Raw genomic sequence first — 27,564 nt, 5'->3', positions numbered from 1 at the left:
TAAATCTCTCTTCACTCATGGGTTATTTTTTGTAGTTTTGTTGTAGTTAGGGTAAAAATGAACTCACTTTCCTTCCCAAGACTAACACGAGGTAGAATCGTGTTAAAACCTTGCTCTGATATACCAATTTGGAGTGTAATGTCCAAGGGTTTAGACAAATACAACAATCAAACCAGCAAACTAAAGACAGTTTCTCAGGAATGCAATAAACTTGTGCTAATTAATAAAATTATGTACTGACCTCCTAAAATCATGAAACTTGGCAGTAAATTACTTTGATATAAGAACTACTTCTGAGCAAAAGACCAGGATTTTTAGAGGATTCAAGGTATTTTTAAGATTCAACTGAACTGACTGACAGACACCAAGGACTGTAATTGAGACAGTTCTGGGATAATGCTTGAAAGGAGGGAACTTGGATATAATTATCAACTGAAAAACCCACAGAATACTCACAGGGAATTAAGCTAATAATTTAGGGTGTTAAAGTTAAGAAATTCCACAGATTAACACAGGAAAGACTCAACTGAAACAAACAGTAAAGCTAAACTATCCACAGTCTAAGCACAGGAAAGTTTATACTCTACTAACAGGTACTTAATCAATAACCACAGTCTAAGCACAGGTTATTATCAAGCCTGACTCTAATCTACAGACTAAGCACAAGATTAAGAGGTTCAAATTTGAGAGAAATCTTAGGTTTCATTCATAAATCAGCTGTCCTCCAACAGTCTGAGTTGAGGTCCTTATATAGGCCTTTTTAGGTTACAAACTTGAAAGAAAAACTACATCCAAGGGTCAGGATCTCTCCTCACATGCTGGTAAGAGTCAAAGTACAATATTACAACGGTTTAAAAGCTCTTAATTGTAAACTGGAATGAAAACAAAAGAGAAATGCAGGTGACAGTGACATGTTGTGGTCCTTTGCTGCATTGCTGGCTTCTCTGTTGAATGTAGGCACTTGAGGACGAAATGATTGAGTCCTTGGCATTAAAATTGGCTCTAGGTTGTATCTGGTATATGGGAAGACAAGCCAAAAGTTCCTTGCATGCTTTTTCCTCATGGTTTAGCCAGAAATGGAAAGATTGCTTTTGTTGTTTGTCAATTTCTGCAGTTCTGTTCCAGCTTAGTTTTCTATGACTTGCATTGTGATTCTTCCTTGGACCCCTAGGACTTTTCTGAGCTTAGTTTAATGGCCAACCAGCTGGCCATGGTGGCAGCTGGTGGTTGGGCTTGTACTCGTACCTATTAGCCACTAAACCTAGCCCACTCTGGTTGCTTCCTGAAGTGGTTGTGGTGCTGTTTTGGCCTGCTTGCATTTGTGGAGTGTCCTGGTCAGTAGCTCCTGCTGCATCTCCTTCATGAATTCAAACCCAAGGACCTTGTTACTCATGACAGTCAACAGAGAATGCCTCCTAGATAGGGCATCAGCTACCACATTCTGCTTCCCCTCTTTATATTTGCTTGAAAAGTTAAAGGCTTGCAGGAATTCTACCCACTTAGCATGTCTATGGCTCAGCTTGTGTTGGCCATTGATGTATTTCAGGGCCTCATGATCAGAATGCAACACAAATGGCTTAGGTTTCAAGTAGTGACTCCAATGTGTAAGAGCCCTTATGATTGCATAGAACTCCTTGTCATAAGTTGAATATTTTAGCTTGGCTCCATTTAACTTCTCACTGAAATAGGCCACTGGTCTCTGGCCTTGGATTAGGACAGCTCCTATTCCAACCCCACTAGCATCACACTCCACCTCAAATAGTTGTTCAAAGTCAGGTAGCTTGAGAATGGGAGCCTCACACATTAACTTTTTGATCTTCTCAAAGGACTGCTGAGCAGTTTCAGTCCATTGGAAGTCTCCCTTTCTCATACACTCAGTAATTGGTGCAACAATTGAGCTGAAATTCTTAATGAACCTTCTGTAGAAAGATGCCAGGCCATGAAATCCCCTCACTTCTGTGATTGTTTGTGGGACTGGCCAAGTTTGCATAGCCTGAATCTTCTCCTGATCAACTGAAATCCCTCTTCCTGATATAATATACCCTAGAAATGCTACCTCATTGACCATGAAGGTACACTTCTCAAGCTTCCCATACAACTTCTGTTCCATGAGTATTTTAAAGATCACTTCCAAATGTAACACATGTTCAGATGGACTCCTGCTGTAAATGAGTATGTCATCAAAGTATACTACAGCAAACTTTCCAAGGCAGGGCCTCAAGACTTCAGTCATGAGCCTCATGAAGGTGCTTGGAGCATTAGACAAGCCAAATGACATGACAAGCCACTCATACAGGCCATGTTTGGTTTTGAAAGCTGTTTTCCATTCATCACCTTCTCTTATTCTCACCTGATGATACCCTTGCCTGAGATCTATTTTTGAAAAGACCTGAGCCCCACTGAGCTCATCCAACATGTCATCTAGCCTTGGAATAGGGAATCTGTACTTGACTGTGATGTTGTTTATAGCTCTGCTATCAGTACACATCCTCCAACTTCCATCTTTCTTGGGCACTAGTAAGGCAGGTACTGCACAGGGGCTCAATGATTCCCTTACAAATCCCTTTGTCATTAATTCTTCAATCTGATGTTGTAGCTCCTTAGTTGTTGTGGGATCACATCTGTAAGCTGGCCTGTTGGGAAGCACAGAACCAGGTACAAGGTCTATGTGATGCTCAATGCCTCTCAGGGGTGGCAATCCACTAGGCAACTCAGCTGGAAAAACCTCCTTGTACTTCTTAATTAGGGGTTGAACCTCTGCAGGCACATCTTTGTTCCATTCAGTGTTGGTTTCCCTTGATAGGAGAAACAACACAGGTTGTTCTTGCCTCAGCTCCTTGATCATAGCTGCCTCAGATAGAAATAGTACTCCATTAACCTCCTCAGGCATGTTAGGACTTCCATAACCCCACTGGTTTGGTGGTAAGGGAGTCAGAGTGACTCTCTTTCCATTATGCTTGAAAACATAGACATTTTCCTTCCCCTGGTGAGTGGTATTCCTGTCAAACTCCCATGGTCTCCCTAGCAGTAGATGGCAGGCATCCATAGGAACCACATCACACAGTACTTCATCCTTGTATACCTTCCCAATTGAAAAAGGAACAATGCACTGCTTGTCAACTCTCACTTCAGATCCTTTGCTTAACCATCTCAGTTTGTATGGATTGGGGTGCTCCTGAGTAGGCAAGCTCAGTTTGCTAACCATGATGGTGGAAGCTACATTGGTACAGCTACCCCCATCAATGATCAAATTACACACCCTCCCTTGGACAGTGCACCTACTCCTGAATATCATGGATCTCTGATCAGCTTCTAGAGGAGCTGGTTGAGAGTGCATAACCCTCCATAGGACCAAATTGTGCCCTGTGTCAGGGTGAGCCACAACTTGCCCTTGATCAGTTTCCCTCTCAGTTTCCATCCCTATTGGAACCAGTGTCTCTTCTTCCTCATACTCAACTAGACCTTCCCTTTCCCATTCTTCAATCTCCATAGCTGTGAGGGCTCTGTTAGAAGGACAGTCCTTCTTAAAATGGCCAAAACCCTGGCATTGGAAGCACTTGATCTTATCCCTGGATAAAGGTGGGTTGGGTTTGGGATACATGGGTGCCTTCCCTTTGTCTACTGTTGGTTGGGTAACTAGTTTAGGTACCTCAGTAATTTTGACACCAGTGTAGGGTTTGAATGTTGTTCTGGTAGGGAATTTGGGTGTTGCAGGTTTTATCTTCCCTAGTTTCTCAATTCTTAGGGCTAGGTTAACTGCCTCATCAAATGACCAGACTTGCTGCATTCTCACTTTGCTAGCTATCTTAGGGTCCAAACCCTCAATGAACCTAGCAATCTTTTGCTCAGGTTTTTCAGTGACCTCACATTGCAGGGTTAGTTGTTCAAAGCTCCTAAGGTAGGCCTCGACAGTTAACTGCTCTTGTTTCAACTGAGTCAGCTTAATAAAAATATCCTGAGTATAGTCTTTTGCTATGAATTTCTCCTTTAACTTCTTTTTTAACTTAAGCCAAGACCTAACTGGTTCCTTACCATCTCTAATCCTTTGGTGTTTCATATTCTCATACCAAAGAGATGCATAGCCCTTGAGTTTTAAAATAGCAACCTTAAAAGCTTTTTTGTCATCATAATTTTTAAACTCAAAGACTCTCTCAACAGATCTAAGCCAGTCTAACAAGTCCTCAGGATTTAAACTACCATGGAAATCAGGGATCTCTACCTTAACATCTTTATCTCTAGCCAAGTAGTTACCTTCTTCCATCATGGATTCTTCTGAATCTGAGTTGAGTTCCTCTTCATGGTGTGGTTGGCCTCTTCCTGCTCCAAGGATACCTCTACCCCTGCCCCTTCCTCTGTAGGGTGGTGGCCTTCCTCTTTCTGGAGTGGGAATGTTTGCCATCACAGTGTTCACAGCTTCCAGGGTCACATTAACCAGGTTGGTTAACTGATCCATCTTTGCTTCCATTCCTGCTAGCCTCTCCTCACTCATTGGGTTATTTTTGTAGTTTTGATGTAGCTGGGAAAAAGAACTGACCTCTCTCTCACTCAGGACTAACACAAAGTAGGATTGTGTTATGAACCTAAGCTCTGATACCAGAATTTGCACTGTAAACTATGGGGATAAGCACAAATAGGACAAATCCTGAAACAGGCAAAAGAGCAATTTTCAGGGAATGCAATAAACTTGGGGATTTTTATAAAAATAGTAAATGACCTTGAAAATTCATGAAACTTGGTGGCAATTTAGTTAAGAGGGTAAGCTAAAACTGTGCCAATTCTCAGGATTTTACACACACTCCAAGTAATTTTAACAAATAGAAAACCAGACTGAAATAACAGAAATCTCGGACAGTTTCCTTAGAAGACTCTTGTGACTGTTTTGTGATGTTTTCTGGACACAAAGGAGGATATAATTATCAAATTTACTCTCAAGCATGCACAGAGATTAAACTTAATAATTTAGGAAGATTAAGAATGAATTGTTCAAGCAAGCACAGAATCAATTCAAACTTAACCAGACAATGCACTTAAAATAGCTCAAGCAAGCACAGACCTATTCTAAGTAGCACCACAGATCCTTAATCACCTTCTAAGCAAGCACAAGAAGATATTAAGTCTGACTTATAACTAAGACTCAGCAAAGTTAAAAGATTTGCAATATTTTGAGAGAAATCTCAAGGTTTTTTCATTAATCAAAGTCTGAGTACAACAGACTGAGAAAGGGTCCTTATATAGACCTTTCTGTGAAATGTTCAGTACATGATAAACCCTAGACAACTCCATCTAAGGGCCAGGATTAAACTTAGGAAGCAAACAAGAGTAGTGGACTTATATTACAACGGATACAAAGGAAATTAAGGCAAACTGAACAAGAACAAAAGAGCTGCAGGTTGATAGTGACATGTTGTCTTTGGTTGCTGAAATCTTTGGCTGGTTGTTGTGGGTCAAATGGCTTTGGTGCAGGCATCTTATATGGCTCAAGGCTCTATAAAATGAATGCTGAACAGGCCAAGTTCTTCTTTGTTGAGAGTTTTCCCTTGTTTGGCCAAAAATGGCAACTTTACTTTATCTGTTTTACTCCCTGCAACTTATCTTTCAATCTGATTTTTGGTGCAATTGCAGCAGGAGCTACTGACCAGGACACTCCACAAATGCAAGCAGGCCAAAACAGCACCACAACCACTTCAGGAAGCAACCAGAGTGGGCTAGGTTTAGTGGCTAATAGGTACGAGTACAAGCCCAACCACCAGCTGCCACCATGGCCAGCTGGTTGGCCATTAAACTAAGCTCAGAAAAGTCCTAGGGGTCCAAGGAAGAATCACAATGCAAGTCATAGAAAACTAAGTGGAGCAGAATCGAGAAATTGACAAACAACAAAAGCAATCTTTCCATTTTCGGCTAAACCATGAGGAAAAAGCATGCAAGGAACTTTTGGCTTGTCTTCCCATATACCAGATACAACCTAGAGCCAATTTTAATGCCAAGGACTCAATCATTTCGTCCTCAAGTGCCTACATTCAACAGAGAAGCCAACAATGCAGCAAAGGACCACAATATGTCACTGTCACCTGCATTTCTCTTTTGTTTTCATTCCAGTTTACAATTAAGAGCTTTTAAACCATTGTAATATTGTACTTTGACTCTTACCAGCATGTGAGGAGAGATCCTGACCCTTGGATGTAGTTTTTCTTTCAAGTTTGTAACCTAAAAAGGCCTATATAAGGACCTCAACTCGATCGTTGGAGGACGGTGATTTATGAATGAAACCTGAGATTTCTCTCAAATTTGAACCTCTTAATCTTGTGCTTAGTCTGTAGATTAGAGTCAGGCTTGATAATAACTTGTGCTTAGACTGTGGTTATTGATTAAGTACTTGTTAGTAGAGTATAAACTTTCCGTGCTTAGATGTGGATAGTTTAGCTTTCTTTGTTTGTTTCGATTGAGTCTTTCTCTGTGTTAATCTGTGGAATTTCTTAACTTTAACACCCTAAATTATTAGCTTAATTCCCTGTGAGTATTCTGTGGGTTTTTCAGTTGATAATTATATCCAAGTTCCCTCCTTTCAAGCATTATCCCAGAACCTGTCTCAATTACGGTCCTTGGTGTCTCGTCGATCGATTCGAGTTGAATCTTAAAAATACCTTGAGTCCTCTAAAAATCCTGGTCTTTTGCTCAGAAGTAGTTCTTATATCAAAGTAATTTACTGCCAAGTTTCATGATTTTAGGAGGTCAGTACATAATTTTATTAATTAGCACAAGTTTATTGCATTCCTGAGAAACTGTCTTTAGTTTGCTGGTTTGATTGTTGTATTTGTCTAAACCCTTGGACATTACACTCCAAATTGGTATATCAGAGCAAGGTTTTAACACGATTCTATCTTGTGTTAGTCTTGGGAAGGAAAGTGAGTTCATTTTTACCCTAACTACAACAAAACTACAAAAAATAACCCATGAGTGAAGAGAGATTTGCTGGTATTGAAACCAGGGTGGATCAGATAGCAGGAAGAATCAATGAACTGGTAAATATTGTCAACACTCTTGCAGAAGGAGTTCCTAACAGGCCACCCTACAAAGGCAGAGGCAGGGGTAGAGGCTTTGTTGGAGCAGGGAGAGGACAACCATACCACCAGGAGCATGGAGAAGACTTGTCAGATACTGATGAATCTATGGCAGAGGGCATCTACATGGAAAGAGACAAAGATATAAAGGTAGAAATTCCTGATTTCCATGGTAGTTTAAACCCTGAAGATTTGTTAGACTGGATTAGAACTGTTGAGAGAGTCTTTGAATTTAAGGGATATCTTTGACAGAAAGCTTTCAAAGTTTCTATCCTTAAATTTAAAGGTTATGCCTCACTTTGGTATGAAACCCTGAAAAGCCAGAGAATGAGAGAAGGCAAGGAACCCATTAAATCTTGGCTAAAACTTAAAAAGAAATTGAAGGATAAGTTTATAGCTAAAGATTACACACAGGATATGTTTATCAAGTTAACTTGACTAAAACAAGACCAACAATCTGTTGAGTCTTATCTTAGGAGCTTTGAACAACTTACCCTGCAATGTGAGATCACTGAGAAGCCTGAGCAGAAAATTGCTAGGTTTGTTGAGGGATTGGATCCTAAGATTGCTATAAGGGTTAGAATGCAACAAGTCTGGTCCTTTGATGAGGCAGTCAACCTAGCATTGAGGATTGAAAAGATGGGAAAAGCCAAAGTCACTGCTTCCAAACCCCTTACCAGACCCACTTTCAAACCTTTTTCTGGGGTTAGGATTGGATAAACTCCAAAACTTGCAACCCAACCAACACCAGACAAGGGAAAGAGTCATGTGAATACTAGAACCAACACATCTCGTGGATCGATGGGAAAATTAAATGCTTCAGTGCCAAGGGTATGGCCATTTTAGGAAGGACTGTCCTTCTAAGAGAACCTTGAAGACAATGGAAGTAGAGCAAAGTGGGAGAGAGAAGGTTTGGTTCAGTATGAGGAAGATGAGACCACGATAATGGAGGAAGTGGAGGCGAAGGAGAACCAGAACAAGATGCGGTTGTGGCCCCCCCGATACAGTCACAGCTTAGTCTTGTGGAGGGTTATGCATTCCCAACACTCACCTCTGGAAGCTGATCAAAGATCCCTGATATTCAGAACCAGATGCACAGTCCAGGGGAGGGTTTGTAACCTGATCATAGATGGGGGAAGTTGTACAAATGTGGCATCAAATGCCATGGTTAGTAAACTCAACCTGACAACTCAAGAGCACCCAAACCCTTACAAGTTGAGATGGTTGAACAAGGGAGCAGAAGTAAGGGTGGACAAGCAATGCTTGGTTCCATTTTCTATTGGGAAGGTGTATAAAGATGAAGTCTTGTGTGATATTGTTCCAATGGATGCCTGCCACCTACTCTTAGGAAGACCATGGGAGTATGACAGGAATACCACTCACCATGGGAAGGATAACATCTATAGTTTCAAGCATGAAGGCAAGAAAGTTACTCTGACCCCATTACCACCCAACCAGAGAAACTATGGAGGTCCAAGTATGCCAGAGGAGAACAATGGTGTGCTATTTCTTTCTGAAGCAGCCATGATCAAAGAAATGAAGCAAGAACAACCTGTCTGGATGTTACTATCCAAAGAAGTAAGCAAGGAAGGGAGCCCTGAGATACCTGCTGAAGTTAGACCCTTAATTCAGAGGTATAAAGAGGTATTTCCAAGAGAGCTGCCTAGTGGGTTGCCACCATTGAGGGGCATTGAGCACCACATTGACCTTGTTCCAGGCTCAGTGCTTCCCAACAGGCCAGCTTATAGAAGTGATCCAACTGCTACCAAAGAGTTGCAAAACCAGATTGAGGAACTTATGAGTAAAGGATTTGTCAGGGAATCTCTCAGTCCTTGTGCAGTCCCTGCTCTACTTGTTCCCAAGAAAGATGGAACATGGAGGATGTGTACTGACAGCAGGGCCATTAACAACATCACTGTCAAGTACAGGTTCCCAATACCAAGGTTGGATGACATGTTAGATGAGCTCAGTGGTGCCATGGTATTTTCTAAAATTGATCTCAGGCAAGGGTACCATCAAGTCAGGATAAGGGAAGGAGATGAGTGGAAGACTGCCTTCAAAACTAAACATGGACTGTATGAGTGGCTTGTGATGCCATTTGGTCTTTCTAATGCACCAAGCACCTTTATGAGACTGATGACTGAGGTGCTAAGGCCATGTTTAGGCAAATTTGCAGTGGTCTACTTTGATGACATCTTGGTTTATAGCAGCAGTGAAAGGGAACACTTGAAACATCTTGAAGCTGTGTTCAGGATCCTCAAGGAACAAAAACTATTTGGCAAGATAGAGAAATGCACTTTTATGGTTGAAGAAGTGGCATTCCTAGGGTACATTGTCTCTGGAAGAGGGATTACAGTTGATCAGGATAAAATTGTGGCCATTCAATCATGGCCTACTCCTAAAACAATCACTGAGGTGAGGGGGTTCCATGGATTGGCCTCCTTTTATAGGAGATTTATCAAGAACTTCAGTTCAGTTGTTGCTCCAATTACTGAGTGTATGAAGAAAGGGGAGTTCCACTGGACTGAGAGTGCTCAGCAGTCCTTTGAGGGGATTAAGAAATTGATGTGTGAGACCCCTATTTTGAAGTTGCCAGACTTTGATCAACTCTTTGAAGTAGAGTGTGATGCCAGTGGGGTAGGCATTGGTGCAGTCCTGATCCAAGCTCAGAAACCTGTAGCTTACTTCAGTGAGAAGTTGAATGGAGCTAAGTTAAAGTATTCTACCTATGACAAAGAATTTTATGCAATTATCAGGGCAGTCATGCATTGGAGTCACTATTTGAAACCAAAGCCATTTGTGTTGCACTCTGATCATGAAGCATTGAAATATATCAATGGCCAGCACAAGTTGAGTCACAGGCATGCTAAATGGGTGGAGTACTTGCAATCATTCACCTTTTCCAGCAAGTATAAAGAAGGGAAACAAAATGTAGTGGCAGATGCACTATCAAGGAGGCACTCCATCAACGTCGACTATGGGAACCGGGGTCCTTGGTTTTGAGTTCATGAAAGAGATGTACAAGGAAGACCCTGACTTCTCCGAGGAGTGGATCACACAGTTTGAAGGGCATAGGGTTCCAGGGAACAAATACTTGCTGCAAGATGGGTTTCTATTCCAAGGGAACAAGCTATGTGTTCCAAGGGGTTCCTACGAGGACCTCCTAATCAGGGAAGTCCATTCGGGAGGCTTAGGAGGGCATTTTGGTGTTCAAAAGACACTGGACATACTACAAGAACAGTTCTATTGGCCAAAAATGATGGGGGATGTCCAAAATGTTCTCAGGAGATGTTCAGTATGTCAACTGGCTAAGAGTTCCTTCCAGACTGGTCCATATATTCCATTACTAGTACCAAGCAGGCCATGGGAGGATGTGAGCATGGATTTTATTGTTGCACTGCCAAGAACACAGAGAGGAAAGGATTCAGTCATGGTTGTTGTTGATAGGTTCAGTAAAATGGCCCATTTCATAGCTTGCAAGAAGACAGAGGATCTGCTAGTGTTCTTTGAGCTATACCGAAAGAAATTGTAAGGCTTCATGGGGTTCCAAAGACAATTGTATCAGATAGGGATACAAAGTTCATGAGTTACTTTTGGAAAACTCTATGGAAGCTACTCAAGACCAAATCTGTTGTTCAAGACATCTCACCACCCCCAAACAGATGGCCAAACGAGGTCACCAACAAAACCTTGGGTAGGATTCTGAGATGTATTGTAAGCAAGAGTCTAAAAGATTGGGACATCAAGTTAGCAGCAGCAGAATTTGCCTTCAACAGATCACCATCAACTGCTACTGGTCATAGTCCTTTTGAGGTTGTCTATGGGATTAACCCCCTAATGCCTGTAGACTTATCATCTGTACCAAGAAATGAGATGAATCATGATGCTAAGGCCAGGGCAGAACAGCTGCTGAAACTCCATGAAACTGTGAAAAGAGAGATTGAGAAGACCAATGAGAAATACAGAAAGTCCAAGGTACCTTTAAAAGGAGAGAATTTGTTCCGGGGATTTGGTCTGGGTTCACTTAAGAAAAGAGAGGTTTCCATCAAGAAGAAAGAACAAGTTAATGCCAAGAGCTGATGGCCCCTTTGAAATTATTGAAAGGATTGGACCAAATGCCTACAAAGTGGATCTACCAGGAGAGTATGAGGTACATGGCACTTTCAATGTAGGTGACCTAAGTCCATATTATGAGGATGCTGAGGGGGAGGAGTCACCAGGCTTGAGGACAAGCCCTGTTCAACCAGGGGAGGTTGCAGCAGGAGCTACTGACCAGGACACTCCACAAATGCAAGCAGGCCAAAACAGCACCACAACCACTTCAGGAAGCAACCAGAGTGGGCTAGGTTTAGTGGCTAATAGGTACGAGTACAAGCCCAACCACCAGCTGCCACCATGGCCAACTGGTTGGCCATTAAACTAAGCTCAGAAAAGTCCTAGGGGTCCAAGGAAGAATCACAATGCAAGTCATAGAAAACTAAGCTGGAACAGAACTGCAGAAATTGACAAACAACAAAAGCAATCTTTCCATTTCTGGCTAAACCATGAGGAAAAAGCATGCAAGGAACTTTTGGCTTGTCTTCCCATATACCAGATACAACCTAGAGCCAATTTTAATGCCAAGGACTCAATCATTTCGTCCTCAAGTGCCTACATTCAACAGAGAAGCCAGCAATGCAGCAAAGGACCACAACATGTCACTATCACCTGCATTTCTCTTTTGTTTTCATTCCAGTTTACAATTAAGAGCTTTTAAACCGTTGTAATATTGTACTTTGACTCTTACCAGCATGTGAGGAGAGATCCTGACCCTTGGATGTAGTTTTTCTTTCAAGTTTGTAACCTAAAAAGGCCTATATATGGACCTCAACTCAGACTGTTGGAGGACAGCTGATTTATGAATGAAACCTGAGATTTCTCTCAAATTTGAACCTCTTAATCTTGTGCTTAGTCTGTAGATTAGAGTCAGGCTTGATAATAACCTGTGCTTAGACTGTGGTTATTGATTAAGTACCTGTTAGTAGAGTATAAACTTTCCTGTGCTTAGACTGTGGATAGTTTAGCTTTCTTTGTTTGTTTGATTGAGTCTTTCTGTGTTAATCTGTGGAATTTCTTAACTTTAACACCCTAAATTATTAGCTTAATTCCCTGTGAGTATTCTGTGGGTTTTTCAGTTGATAATTATATCCAAGTTCCCTCCTTTCAAGCATTATCCCAGAACTGTCTCAATTACAGTCCTTGGTGTCTGTCGTCGATTGATTGAATCTTAAAAATACCTTGAGTCCTCTAAAAATCCTGGTCTTTTGCTCAGAAGTAGTTCTTATATCAAAGTAATTTACTGCCAAGTTTCATGATTTTAGGAGGTCAGTACATAATTTTATTAATTAGCACAAGTTTATTGCATTCCTGAGAAACTGTCTTTAGTTTGCTGGTTTGATTGTTGTATTTGTCTAAACCCTTGGACATTACACTCCAGCAATGCTTTAGGAATTTGGCCTGGCTCCTTAGGATTAATTTGTGACTAGTTGAATAAGGATTCAGCTGGCCAAGGTGGCTGCTGGTGGCTAGCCTGGCTGCTGTTCTTGTGGTCTAGTGAAGTTGGACTGGCAGTTGAGGTTGCCTGAGTGGTGTCACTGGATTGAATTGTGCTTGTCATAAAAAAGGTGTTGGCCTGGTTATCAGCTTCTGCTGCATTTCCTAATTCTTTAGTCCATGTGACTCATTGTTTAAACCATTTCTCCTTAATCTTTAGTCCTTGTGACTCGTTGTGTGAACCATTTGTCCTTGTTCTTTAGTCCATGTGACTTGTTGTTTAAACCATTTGTCCTTAATCTTTAGTGCTTGTGACTCGTTGTGAAAACCATTTGTCCTTGTGACTCGTTGTGTGAAACATTTGTCCATGTTCATATTTCCTTGTGACTCATTGTCTGAAAGATTTGTCCTTGTTCATTAGTCCTTGTGACTCGTTGTGTGAACCATTTGTCCTTGTTCTTTAGTCCATGTGACTCGTTGTTTAAACCATTTGTCCTTAATCTTTAGTCCTTGTGACTCATTGTGTGAACCATTTGTCCTTGTTCATTTGTCCTCGTGACTCGATGTGTGAACTATTTGTCCTTGTTCATTACTCCTAGTGAATCGCTGTTCTTTAGTCCTTGTGTGAACCATTTGTCCCTGTTCTTTAGTCCTTGTGACTCGTTGTGTGAACCATTTGTCCTTGTTCTTTAGTCCATGTGACTCGTTGTTTAAACCATTTCTCCTTAATCTTTAGTCCTTGTGACTCGTTGTGTGAACCATTTATCCTTGTGACTCGATGTGTGAACCATTTTTCCTTGTTCATTACTCCTAGTGAATCGTTGTTCTTTAGTCCTTGTGTGAACCATTTGTCCTTGTTATTTAGTCCTTGTGACTCGTTGTGTGAAATATTTGTCCTTGTTCTTTAGTCCATGTGACTCGTTGTTTAAACCATTTGTCCTTAATCTTTAGTCCTTGTGACTCGTTGTGTGAACCATTTGTCCTTGTTCATTTGTCCTTGTGACTCGATGTGTGAACCATTTGTCCTTGTTCATTACTCCTAGTGAATCGTTGTTCTTTAGTCCTTGTGTGAACCATTTGTCCCTGTTCTTTAGTCCTTGTGACTCGTTGTGTGAAATATTTGTCCTTGTTCATTAGTCCTTGTGTCTCGTTGTGTGAACCATTTGTCCTTTTTCTTTAGTCCATGTGACTCGTTGTTTAAACCATTTGTCCTAAATCTTTAGTGCTTGTGACTCGTTGTGTGAACCATTTGCCCTTGTTCATTTGTCCTTGTGACTCGATGTGTGAACCATTTGTCCTTCTTCCTTACTCCTAGTGAATCGTTGTTCTTTAGTCCTTGTGTGAACCATTTGTCTTTGTTCTTTAGTCCTTGTGACTCGTTGTGTGAAATATTTGTCCTTGTTCATTAGTCCTTGTGACTCGTTGTGTGAACCATTTGTCCTTGTTCTTTAGTCCATGTGACTCGTTGTTTAAACCATTTGTCCTTAATCTTTAGTACTTGTGACTCGTTTTGTGAACCATTTGTCCTTGTTCATTTATCCTTGTGACTCGATGTGTGAACCATTTGTCCTTGTTCATTACTCCTAGTGAATCGTTGTTCTTTAGTCCTTGTGTGAACCATTTGTCCTTGTTCTTTAGTCCTTGTGACTCGTTGTGTGAAATATTTGTCCTTGTTCATTAGTCCTTGTGAATCGTTGTATGAACCATTTGTCCTTGTTCTTTTGTCCATGTGACTCGTTGTTTAAACCATTTGTCCTTAATCTTTAGTCCTTGTGACTCGTTGTGTGAACCATTTGTCCTTGTGACTCGATGTGTGAACCATTTGTCCTTGTTCATTACTCCTAGTGAATCGTTGTTCTTTAGTCCTTGTGTGAACCATTTGTCCCTGTTCTTTAGTCCTTGTGACTCGTTGTGTGAAATATTTGTCCTTGTTCATTAGTCCTTGTGACTCGTTGTGTGAACCATTTGTCCTTGTTCTTTAGTCCATGTGACTCGTTGTTTAAACCATTTCTCCTTAATCTTTAGTCCTTGTGACTCATTTTGTGAACCATTTGTCCTTGTTCATTTATCCTTATGACTCGATGTGTGAACCATTTGTCCTTGTTCATTACTCCTAGTGAATCGTTGTTCTTTAGTCCTTGTGCAAACCATTTGTCCTTGTTCTTTAGTCCTTGTGACTCGTTCTGTGAAATGTTTGTACTTGTTCATTAGTCCTTGTGACTCGTTGTGTGAACCATTTGTCCTTGTCACTCGTTGTGTGAAATATTTGTCCTTGTTCATTAGTCCTTGTGACTCGTTGTGTGAACCATTTTTCCTAATTCTTTAGTCCATGTGACTCATTGTTTAAACCATTTCTCCTTAATCTTTAGTCCTTGTGACTCGTTGTGTGAACCATTTGTCCTTGTTCTTTAGTCCATGTGACGCGTTGATTAAACCATTTGTCCTTAATCTTTAGTCCTTGTGACTCGTTGTGTGAACCATTTGTCCTTGTTCATTTGTCCTTGTGACTCGATGTGTGAACCATTTGTCCTTGTTTATTACTCCTAGTGAATCGTTGTTCTTTAGACCTTGTGAGAACCATTTGTCCTTGTTCTTTAGTCCTTGTGACTCGTTGTGTGAAATATTTGTCCTTGTTTATTAGTCCTTGTGACTCGTTGTGTGAACCATTTTTCCTTGTTCTTTAGTCCATGTGACTCATTGTTTAAAGCATCTCTCCTTAATCTTTAGTCCTTGTGACTCGTCGTGAGAACCATTTGTCCTTGTTCTTTAGTCCATGTGACTCGTGGTTTAAACCATTTGTCCTTAATCTTTTGTCCTTGTGACTCGTTTTAGGAACCATTTGTCCTTGTGACTCGATGTGTGAACCATTTGTCCTTGTTCATTACTCCTAGTGAATCGTTGTTCTTTAGTCCTTGTGTGAACCATTTGTCCCTGTTCTTTAGTCCTTGTGACTCGTTGTGTGAAATATTTGTCCTTGTTCATTAGTCCTTGTGACTCGTTGTGTGAACCATTTGTCCTTGTTCTTTAGTCCATGTGACTCGTTGTTTAAACCATTTCTCCTTAATCTTTAGTCCTTGTGACTCGTTTTGTGAACCATTTGTCCTTGTTCATTTATCCTTATGACTCGATGTGTGAACCATTTGTCCTTGTTCATTACTCCTAGTGAATCGTTGTTCTTTAGTTCTTGTGCAAACCATTTGTCCTTGTTCTTTAGTCCTTGTGACTCGTTTTGTGAAATGTTTGTACTTGTTCATTACTCCTTGTGACTCGTTGTGTGAACCACTTGTCCTTGTCACTCGTTGTGTGAAATATTTGTCCTTGTTCATTAGTCCTTGTGACTCGTTGTGTGAACCATTTTTCCTAATTCTTTAGTCCATGTGACTCATTGTTTAAACCATTTCTCCTTAATCTTTAGTCCTTGTGACTCGTTGTGTGAACCATTTGTCCTTGTTCTTTAGTCCATGTGACTTGTTGTTTAAACCATTTGTCCTTAATCTTTAGTCCTTGTGACTTGTTGTGAAAACCATTTGTCCTTGTGACTCGTTGTGTGAAACATTTGTCCATGTTCATATTTCCTTGTGACTCGTTGTCTGAAAGATTTGTCCTTGTTCATTAGTCCTTGTGACTCGTTGTGTGAACCATTTGTCCTTGTTCTTTAGTCCATGTGACTCGTTGTTTAAACCATTTGTCCTTAATCTTTAGTCCTTGTGACTCATTGTGTGAACCATTTGTCCTTGTTCATTTGTCCTCGTGACTCGATGTGTGAACCATTTGTCCTTGTTCATTACTCCTAGTGAATCGTTGTTCTTTAGTCCTTGTGTGAACCATTTGTCCCTGTTCTTTAGTTCTTGTGACCCGTTGTGTGAAATATTTGTCCTTGTTCATTAGTCCTTGTGACTCGTTGTGTGAACCATTTGTCCTTGTTCTTTAGTCCATGTGACTCGTTGTTTAAACCATTTGTCCTTAATCTTTAGTCCTTGTGACTCGTTTTGTGAACCATTTGTCCTTGTTCATTTATCCTTGTGACTCGATGTGTGAACCATTTGTCCTTGTTCATTACTCCTAGTGAATCGTTGTTCTTTAGTCCTTGTGTGAACCATTTGTCCTTGTTCTTTAGTACTTGTGACTCGTTGTGTGAAATATTTGTCCTTGTTCATTAGTCCTTGTGAATCGTTGTATGAACCATTTGTCCTTGTTCTTTAGTCCATGTGACTCGTTGTTTAAACCATTTGTCCTTAATCTTTAGTCCTTGTGACTCGTTGTGTGAACCATTTGTCCTTGTTCATTTGTCCTTGTGACTCGATGTGTGAACCATTTGTCCTTGTTCATTACTCCTAGTGAATCGTTGTTCTTTAGTCCTTGTGCAAACCATTTGCCCTTGTTCTTTAGTCCTTGTGACTCGTTCTGTGAAATGTTTGTACTTGTTCATTAGTCCTTGTGACTCGTTGTGTGAACCATTTGTCCTTGTCACTCGTTGTGTGAAATATTTGTCCTTGTTCATTAGTCCTTGTGACTCGTTGTGTGAACCATTTTTCCTAATTCTTTAGTCCATGTGACTCATTGTTTAAACCATTTCTCCTTAATCTTTAGTCCTTGTGACTCGTTGTGTGAACCATTTGTCCTTGTTCTTTAGTCCACGTGACTTGTTGTTTAAACCATTTGTCCTTAATCTTTAGTCCTTGTGACTCGTTGTGAAAACCATTTGTCCTTGTGACTCGTTGTGTGAAACATTTGTCCATGTTCATATTTCCTTGTGACTCGTTGTCTGAAAGATTTGTCCTTGTTCATTAGTCCTTGTGACTCGTTGTGTGAACCATTTGTCCTTGTTCTTTAGTCCATGTGACTCGTTGTTTAAACCATTTGTCCTTAATCTTTAGTCCTTGTGACTCATTGTGTGAACCATTTGTCCTTGTTCATTTGTCCTCGTGACTCGATGTGTGAACCATTTGTCCTTGTTCATTACTCCTAGTGAATCGTTGTTCTTTAGTCCTTGTGTGAACCATTTGTCCCTGTTCTTTAGTCCTTGTGACTCGTTGTGTGAAATATTTGTCCTTGTTCATTAGTCCTTGTGACTCGTTGTGTGAACCATTTGTCCTTGTTCTTTAGTCCATGTGACTCGTTGTTTAAACCATTTCTCCTTAATCTTTAGTCCTTGTGAGTCGTTGTGTGAACCATTTATCCTTGTGACTCGATGTGTGAACCATTTTTCCTTGTTCATTACTGCTAGTGAATCGTTGTTCTTTAGACCTTGTGTGAACCATTTGTCCTTGTTATTTAGTCCTTGTGACTCGTTGTGTGAAATATTTGTCCTTGTTCATTAGTCCTTGTGACTCGTTGTGTGAACCATTTGTCCTTGTTCTTTAGTACATGTGACTCGTTGTTTAAACCATTTGTCCTTAATCTTTAGTCCTTGTGACTCGTTGTGTGAACCATTTGTCCTTGTTCATTTGTCCTTGTGACTCGATGTGTGAACCATTTGTCCTTGTTCATTACTCCTAGTGAATCGTTGTTCTTTAGTCCTTGTGTGAACCATTTCTCCCCGTTCTTTAGTCCTTGTGACTCGTTGTGTGAAATATTTGTCCTTGTTCATTAGTCCTTGTGACTCGTTGTGTGAACCATTTGTCCTTGTTCTTTAGTCCATGTGACTCGTTGTTTAAACCATTTGTCCTAAATCTTTAGTCCTTGTGACTCGTTGTGTGAACCATTTGACCTTGTTCATTTGTCCTTGTGACTCGATGTGTGAACCATTTGTCCTTCTTCCTTACACCTAGTGAATCGTTGTTCTTTAGTCCTTGTGTGAAACATTTGTCCATGTTCATATTTCCTTGTGACTCGTTGTCTGAAAGATTTGTCTTTGTTCATTAGTCCTTGTGACTCGTTGTGTGAACCATTTGTCCTTGTTCTTTAGTCCATGTGACTCGTTGTTTAAACCATTTGTCCTTAATCTTTAGTCCTTGTGACTCGTCGTGAGAACCATTTGTCCTTGTTCTTTAGTCCATGTGACTCGTGGTTTAAACCATTTGTCCTTAATCTTTTGTCCTTGTGACTCGTTTTAGGAACCATTTGTCCTTGTGACTCGATGTGTGAACCATTTGTCCTTGTTCATTACTCCTAGTGAATCGTTGTTCTTTAGTCCTTGTGTGAACCATTTGTCCCTGTTCTTTAGTCCTTGTGACTCGTTGTGTGAAATATTTGTCCTTGTTTATTAGTCCTTGTGACTCGTTGTGTGAACCATTTTTCCTTGTTCTTTAGTCCATGTGACTCATTATTTAAAGCATCTCTCCTTAATCTTTAGTCCTTGTGACTCGTCGTGAGAACCATTTGTCCTTGTTCTTTAGTCCATGTGACTCGTGGTTTAAACCATTTGTCCTTAATCTTTTGTCCTTGTGACTCGTTTTAGGAACCATTTGTCCTTGTGACTCGATGTGTGAACCATTTGTCCTTGTTCATTACTCCTAGTGAATCGTTGTTCTTTAGTCCTTGTGTGAACCATTTGTCCCTGTTCTTTAGTCCTTGTGACTCGTTGTGTGAAATATTTGTCCTTGTTCATTAGTCCTTGTGACTCGTTTTGTGAACCACTTGTCCTTGTTCTTTAGTCCATGTGACTCGTTGTTTAAACCATTTCTCCTTAATCTTTAGTCCTTGTGACTCGTTTTGTGAACCATTTGTCCTTGTTCATTTATCCTTATGACTCGATGTGTGAACCATTTGTCCTTGTGCATTACTCCTAGTGAATCGTTGTTCTTTAGTCCTTGTGCAAACCATTTGTCCTTGTTCTTTAGTCCTTGTGACTCGTTTTGTGAAATGTTTGTACTTGTTCATTAGTCCTTGTGACTCGTTGTGTGAACCATTTGTCCTTGTCACTCGTTGTGTGAAATATTTGTCCTTGTTCATTAGTCCTTGTGACTCGTTGTGTGAACCATTTTTCCTAATTCTTTAGTCCATGTGACTCATTGTTTAAACCATTTCTCCTTAATCTTTCGTCCTTGTGACTCGTTGTGTGAACCATTTGTCCTTGTTCTTTAGTCCATGTGACTTGTTGTTTAAACCATTTGTCCTTAATCTTTAGTCCTTGTGACTCGTTGTGAAAACCATTTGTCCTTGTGACTCGTTGTGTGAACCATTTGTCCTTGTTCATTTGTCCTTGTGACTCGATGTGTGAACCATTTGTCCTTGTTCATTACTCCTAGTGAATCGTTGTTCTTTAGTCCTTGTGTGAACCATTTGTCCCTGTTCTTTAGTCCTTGTGACTCGTTGTGTGAAATATTTGTCCTTGTTCATTAGTCCTTGTAACTCGTTGTGTGAACCATTTGTCCTTGTTCTTTAGTCCATGTGACTCGTTGTTTAAACCATTTCTCCTTAATCTTTAGTGATGTGTAAACACCCACCCCTTACAATATTTTGACAACTTGTGAAATTGCAGGAAAAGGACCAACTTCTAAATTTGATTTGAGTACTCTATTGGACTCCTAAATTCATGAAAATTTGCAGTGATTACCCTTGACACCTTAACTCAATTCTGTGAAAATTACAAGAATTTAGGAGACTCAGAAGTAATTTAAATAAATTACTAAACCTGAACTGACAGAGAAGGAACAGACTGATAGTGTGGGTGTAATTGTGAAGTAAAGGGGGTAAATTTGAGATATAATTGTTCAACTACCTTCCACAGCAAGCACAGGAAGTTAACTAAACAATTTGGGATGTTTAACTCAAGAAAACCACAGCTTAACACAGGAATACTCGAGTTGAAACAGACAATAAAGCTTAAACAATCCACAGCAAGCACAGGACTGTTCTCACCCTATTACCAGGTTCTTATTCAATACTCACAGCAAGCACAGAGTATCAATAAGCCTGACTCTACCCTATGTTTCTAACATAAGATTAAGAGATTTGAATTGAGAGTAAAACTCAGGTTTTCATTCATAAAAATCATTTGCCTCTGTGATCGATGCAAGGGTCCTTATATAAGCCTTGTCTTTAGGTTAAACATGAAATAAAAGGTTCATCTAAGGGCCAGGATTGTCCCATAAGTCAGGACAAAAGTCTAGATAATATATTACAACGGCAAAAAGATCATAAATGTAAACTAGAGTGAAAACAAATTGAGTTTGCAGAGGACAGTCAGGTGACAGTGACATCTTTGTTGCCTTTCAAGCTTTTCTGTGGTAGTTGTAGCTTTTCCTACTTATGTGAGGACGAGTGGTCTCCTTGGTCTTGACTTAGTGTCCAAGCACCCTCTGATATATGGAAACTTAAGTTAAAGAAGCCTCACACACAGCTTTTCCTTGGTTTGTCCAGAAATGGCAAGGTACTTTTTGGAATCTCTCCTTTCCTGCAACTTGCTTTCATACTGGTTTTTCAACACTTTGCAATGAGAATTTGACCTGGCTCCCTAGGACTTTTTGATGCTCATATGAGTGTTTTATCAGCTGGTCATGGTGGCAGCTGATGATTTGCCTTGTACTGGTACTTAGGAGCCCTGCAAAGTAGACCGATCGGTGGCTAGGTAGGAGTGGTTATGGCTGTTGTTGCCTCGAGTTGTTTGACCATGGAATAGTTGGTTGTCCTGGTTACTAGCTCCTACATCAACCCCTCCTGGTTGAACAGGGCTTGTCCTCAAGCCTGTAACCTCCTCATCTCCTGAATCTTCATAGTATGGACTGAGATCACCCACATTAAAAGTCCCATGCACCCCATAGTCACCTGGCAGATCAATCTTGTATGCATTTGGCCCAATCTTTTCAACAACTTCAAATGGACCATCTGATCTTGGCATGAGTTTATTTTTCCTTTTTCTTTGGAAACCTTTCCTTCCTCAGATGTATCCATACTAGATCTCCTGGTTCAAATTCTTTCTTCCCCTTAGACACCTTAAGATGTTTCTGGTATTGCTCATTTGCTCTTTCAATCTGCCTTTTCACTGTCTCATGTAGTTTCAGTAATTGTTCAGCTCTTTTCTTGGCATCCAGGTTGATGTTTTCCTTGGGTACAGAAGATAAATCCAGGGGCATAAGTGGGTTGACCCCATAGACTACCTCAAATGGACTGTGCCCAGTTGCAGTTGATGGTGCTCTGTTGAATGCAAACTCTGCTGCTACTAGCTTTAGGTCCCAATCTTTTAGGCTCTTGCTGACAAGACACCTTAAAATCCTTCCCAATGTTCTGTTAGTGACCTCAGTTTGGCCATCTGTCTGTGGGTGGTGAGAGGTGCTGAACAAGAGCTTGGTTTTAAGCAACTTCCATAGAGTCTTCCAAAAATATCCCATGAATTTTGTATCCCTGTCTGATACAATGGTTTTTGGAACTCCATGGAGTCTCACAATCTCCTTCAAGAATAGCTCAGCAACACTTGCTGCATCCTCTGTCTTTTTGCAAGCTACAAAGTGAGCCATCTTACTGAACTTGTCCACCACAACCATTACAGAATCCTTCCCTCTCTGTGTTCTTGGCAGGGCCACAATGAAGTCCATGCTTAAGTCTTCCCATGGTTTGTTTGGCACTGGTAGGGGAGTGTATGGACCAGGTTGGAAAGAACTCTTGGAGAGCTGGCATTTTGAGCACCTTCTGAGGATAATCTGAACATCACCCATCATTCTTGGCCAATAAAATTGGTCCTGTAATATCTCCAAGGTCTTTTGGACACCAAAGTGCCCTCCCATTCCCCCTGAGTGGACTTCCCTGATCAAGAGATCTCTGTAAGACCCCCTTGGAACACATAGCTTGTTGCCCTGGAATAGGAAACCTTCCTGTAGTAGATATTTGCTTCCTTGGTTCTTATGCCCTTCAGTCTGAGTAATCCACTCTTCTGAGAAGTCAGGATCTTCCTTATACAATTCTTTCATGAATTCAAACCCAAGAACCCTGTTGGACATAACTGAAAGCAAGGAATGCCTTCTTGACAATGCATCTGCCACCACATTTTTCTTGCCTTCCTTGTATTTGCTGGAAAAGGTAAAGGACTGCAAGAACTCCACCCATTTGGCATGCCTGAAATTTAACTTGTGCTGGCCATTGATGTACTTCAAGGCTTCATGATCAGAGTGTAGTACAAATGGCTTAGGTTTAAGGTAATGATTCCAATGCATCAAGGCTCTGATGATTGCATAGAACTCTTTATCATAGGTGGAATATTTCAGTTTGGCCCCATTTAACTACTCACTGAAATATGCCACAGGCTTCTGACTTTGAATCAGTACTGCACCAATTCCTACCCCACTAGCATCACATTCCACTTCAAATAGCTGATCAAAATCAGGTAGCTTTAGGATAGGAGTGTTACACATGAGTTGCTTGATCTTTTCAAAGGACTGTTGAGCTTGTTCAGTCCATTGAAACTCCCCTTTCCTCATACATTCAGTGATGGGTGCCACCACTGTGCTGAAGTTCTTGATAAATCTCCTGTAGAAGGATGCTAACCCATGAAAACTCCTTACTTCAGTGACTGTAGTAGGGGTTGGCCAAGATTGCATTGCTGCAATTTTCTCTTGGTCAACAGAAATGCCCCTTCCTGATATCAGGTAACCCAGGAATGCAACTTCCTCAACCATAAAGGTGCATTTCTCCAGCTTGCCATACGACTTTACGCTCTCCGAGGATTTTAAACACCACTTCCGGATGTTTAAGATGTTCTCCCTTGCTCTTGCTATACACCAGTATGTCATCAAAGTAGACAACAGCAAACTTGCCTAGACATGGCCTCAAAGCACTTGGTCATTAATCTCATGAAGGTACTGGGTGCATTTGTGATCAAAAGGCATTACAAGCCACTCATACAGGCCATGTTTTGTTTTGAAAGCAGTCTTCCATTCATCCCCTTCCCTAATCCTCACTTGATGGTATCCTTGCCTTAGATCAATCTTAGAAAATATGCTGGCACCACTCAACTCATCAAGCATATCATCTAATCTGGGGATTGGGAACCTATACTTGACTGTGATGTTGTTTATAGCTCTGCTATCTGTGCACATCCTCCAGGTGCCATCTTTTTTTGGTACTAGGAGTGCAGGGACTGCACAAGGACTAAGAGATTCCCTCACAAATCCCTTTGTCATTAGCTCCTCAATCTGATGTTGCAACTCCTTTGTAGCATTTGGATCACTCCTGTAAGCTGGTTTGTTTGGGAGCACTGAACCAGGAACAAGATCAATGTGGTGTTCAATGCCCCTTAATGGAGGTAATCCACTAGGCAGCTCATCTGGGAACACTTCCTGGAACCTTTGAATCAAAGGGGCAACAGCTGTGGGCACAACAGTGTTCTCTTCTTGGTTTACTTCCCTGGATAACAGCATCAGAATTGGCTGTTCTTGCCTGATCTCCTTAATCATTGCTGCCTCAGATAAGAACAACACACCACTCATTTCTTCTGGGACAATAGGACTGCCATAGTCCCTCTGGTTTGGTGGCAATGGGGTCAGGGTTACCTTCTTGCCTTGATGTTTGAATATATAGACATTGTCCTTCCCTTGGTGTGTGGTATTCCTGTCATATTCCCAAGGTCTCCCAAGTAACAGGTGACAGGCATCCATGGGTACCACATCACACAACACTTCATCTTTGTACATTTTCCCAATGGAGAAGGAAATAATGCACTGCTTGTCAACTCTCACCCCTGAATCCTTACTTAGCCATCTCAATTTGTAAGGGTTAGGGTGTTCTTGTGTTGGTAAGCCCAGCTTGCTAACCATGGTGGTGGAGGCAACATTTGTGCAGCTACCCCCATCAATAATGAGGTTACAAACTCTTCCCTGGACAGTACACCTACTCCTGAATATCATAGATCTCTGGTCAGCTTCTAAGGGGGCTTGTTGAGAGTGCATGACCCTCCACAGGAACAAACTGTGCCCTGTATCAGGATGAGCAACAATCTGGTCTGGACTGGCTTCTTTCTCAGACTCCACTTCCTCTAAAACAAGAGCCTCATCCTCCTCATACTCTACCGAACCTTCCCTTTCCCATTCTGCAACCTCTATTGCAGTGAGTGTCCTAGCAGAAGGACAATCCTTCCTGAAATGGCCAAATCCCTGGCACTGGAAGCACTTAATCTTGTCTCTGGATAAGGGTGGGTTGATTTTGGGGTTCATGGGTGCCTTCCCCTTATCCACAGTGGGTTGGGGGGTTGTTTTGGGTGGGTCATTGATTTTGACATCAAAATAAGGTCTGAAAACAGGTTTGGGTCTGGTTGCAACTGGTTTGGTTTTTCCCATTTTCTCCACTCTTAGTGATAGGTTAACCACATCATCATAAGACCATAAAGGTTGCATTCTAACCTCTGCAGCAATATTTTTGTCAAGACCCTCTAAGAACCTAGCAATTCTTTGTTCAGGTTTTTCATTGATTTCACATTGAAGTGTTAATTGCTCAAATTCTCTTAAATAGGCTTCAACAGTTTTCTCTTTCTGTTTAAGGTTAGACAGTTTGATGAATAAATCCTGAGTATAGTCTTTGGTGACAAACTTAGCCAACATTTTCTTTTTAAGTTTGGACCAATACCTAAGAGGATCCTTACCCTCCTTTAACCTTTGATGCTTAAGATTTTCATGCCACAGTGAAGCATAACCTTTCAATTTCAAGACTGCAACTTTACAAGCCTTAGCATCATTATAATTTTTACGGAAATTTCCCATGGTACCCTCGAACTTTGGCAGATTACACATGGTACCCCTCATTTTAAGTTTGTACATATGGTACCCCTATATTTACTTCTTTCTTTCCCAAAATACCCTTAACAAAGTTTCCGTCATAACACCGTTAGTTTATTTACATCTAATGAACACTTTACCTCCTTCTTTTACCCATAATACATTTTATAATCCCTAATCTTCATCTTATTGCTTTACATCTTCAAGCTTAATCTCACTCATCCCCTCTACCCCTACCACCACACCACCATCACCGGACTCCGACAACCACCACTAGTCGCCGACACCGGGGCTCTGGCAGAGGTCGTGCGCGCGTCCCCATGTGAGGTTAATTGAGATTTGAGTGGAGATTAAATTGGTGAAATGGATTAAATTTGTGACGGGTTTACTTGAACAAAAGAACTTTCAGATTTGCTTAGTAAGTTTGTGGATTTTGAGGAGATAATTCAGTCAAATGAAATACCAAGGCTAATTGTAATATCAGCCGGTTCATTGTCTTGGCTGCCATGATCAATAATTACACCAAACACCTTCTTCAGTATTTGGTGTGCACCACAATCATCAGATGCGCCAAAAAGCAAAACTCATTACTGTATTACAACCACTCAAAAAGCTTTTTGCTCTTCTGGTTTTTAGTTGGTCCTAAGAATTCTTGTAAAGTATTGGGAATTAGGAGGAATTGGCATATACATGGGAATTGAAACGGGGAGTAACAGCCCCCTCTCTTTCTGTAAAATTCACTCCTCTAAATCCCTCCTATTTTCAAATCATCACAGATTCATCTTTTTTTTTTCCATATTTTTTGAAGCATTCAACAAATTAAACCAATTGACAACCTAATTTGCAAAAATTGTGTGATTTTAAGTCCAGAGAAACCAATTGAAAGCATGTATTTAGAACCAAATTCGAGCAAGTTCTTCAAATCAGAGATAAATAACATGTTTTGGTAAGCATGCTTGAACTTCAAACCGATGGTGGTAGTATGGTGCTGGATTGGGTGACGGTGCGGCTCCCGCTGATGGTGTCTATGGCGGTGGCGGGTCCCACTGATGGTGCGGCCGTGCGGCTCCCGATCATGGTGTCGATGGCGGTGGCGGGTCCCACTGACGGTGATTGGGTATTGCCGGTATTGGTGGGTGATTGAATATAGGGAAAGAATGAGAGGTGGTTTGCAAATAGTGATGAGTGATTGAGATTGAATTGGTTTAGGTTTGGGTATTTCGATCAATTCTAGGAGGACACCTTTTTGATGGCGTAGGGGCGATGGGGGTCGTGCGTGGTGGGGGTTTGGTGGGTGGTGGTGGTAGAAGTGATGAGTTAGATTAGGTTTGAAGATGGAGAAGCAAGAAGATAAAGATTAGGGATAATTATAAAATGTGGAATGGGTAAAAGCAAGAGGTAAAGTGTTTATTAGAGGTAAATTAACGGCGTTATGACGGAAAGTCTGCTAAGGGTATTTTGGGAAAGAAAAACGTAAATACAGGGGTACCATATGTATAAAGTTAAAATGAGGGGTACCATGTGTAATCTGCCAAAATTCGAGGGTACCATGGGAAAAAACCGTAATTTTTATACTCAAAATTTTTTTCAACATCTCTAATCCATTCTAGTAGGTCATCAGGGTTCAAACTACCAGAAAATTCAGGGATATCTACCTTTATATGCCTGTCTGTTTGCTCAAGATGTTCTTCTTGTGTCCTGTTGCTTTCATCAGAGTCTGATCCATATTCTTCTTCTGGTCGTGGGTATCTCCTTCCTCCCATGGCAAAGCCTCTCCCTCTACCCCTTCCTCTGGCAGGTTGCCCCCTGGGGTCTAGGTTTGGGATTCTTTCCATGACAGCATGCATAGCATTCACCAGTGTACCCATATTTCTGGCCAGATCTCCAACTGTGGCTTCAGTGCCAGCTAGTCTCTCTTCACTCATGGTTATTTTTTGTGTTTTTAATGTAGGTAGGTTGATGAACTCACTATTCTCTCAATTCCCAAGACAAACACAAGATGGAATTGTGTTTAGCCTGGCTCTGATAAACCAAGTTGATGTGTAAACACCCACCCCTTACAATATTTTGACAACTTGTGAAATTGCAGGAAAAGGACCAACTTCTAAATTTGATTTGAGCACTCTATCCTAAATTCATGAAAATTTGCAGTGATTACCCTTGACACCTTAACTCAATTCTGTGAAAATTACAAGAATTTAGGAGACTCAGAAGTAATTTAAATAAATTACTAAACCTGAACTGACAGAGAAGGAAAGGAACAGATTGTGAGTGTGGGTGTAATTGTGAAGTAAAGGGGGTAAATTTGAGATATAATTGTTCAACTACCT

General features: G+C 40.9%; 3 protein-coding genes across 3 annotated transcripts; all 3 read right to left on the bottom strand.

Moving 5' to 3' along the window:
- Positions 1-270: 270 nt before the first annotated feature.
- LOC141654773 (uncharacterized) lies at positions 271-4,489 on the bottom strand. The gene is made up of 4 exons (XM_074461892.1): positions 3,918-4,489; positions 2,351-3,830; positions 1,382-2,101; positions 271-354 (listed from the first exon to the last, which is right to left on the bottom strand). Exons 1-4 carry the CDS (start codon positions 4,487-4,489, stop codon positions 271-273), a joined length of 2,856 nt encoding a protein of 951 aa, XP_074317993.1.
- An 18,258-nt stretch (positions 4,490-22,747) lies between these two features.
- LOC141654756 (putative mitochondrial protein AtMg00860) lies at positions 22,748-23,257 on the bottom strand. The gene has a single exon (XM_074461875.1). The coding sequence runs from the start codon at positions 23,255-23,257 to the stop codon at positions 22,748-22,750; it is 510 nt and encodes a 169-aa protein (XP_074317976.1).
- A 36-nt stretch (positions 23,258-23,293) lies between these two features.
- On the bottom strand, positions 23,294-25,219 carry LOC141654751 (uncharacterized). The gene has a single exon (XM_074461869.1). It carries the CDS (start codon positions 25,217-25,219, stop codon positions 23,294-23,296), a length of 1,926 nt encoding a protein of 641 aa, XP_074317970.1.
- Between the last annotated feature and the right edge of the window lie 2,345 nt (positions 25,220-27,564).

The sequence above is a fragment of the Silene latifolia genome, chromosome 1, assembly GCF_048544455.1.
Source record: "Silene latifolia isolate original U9 population chromosome 1, ASM4854445v1, whole genome shotgun sequence".
Classification (NCBI taxonomy): domain Eukaryota; kingdom Viridiplantae; phylum Streptophyta; class Magnoliopsida; order Caryophyllales; family Caryophyllaceae; genus Silene; species Silene latifolia.
This window is presented reverse-complemented; position numbering and strand designations above follow the sequence as displayed.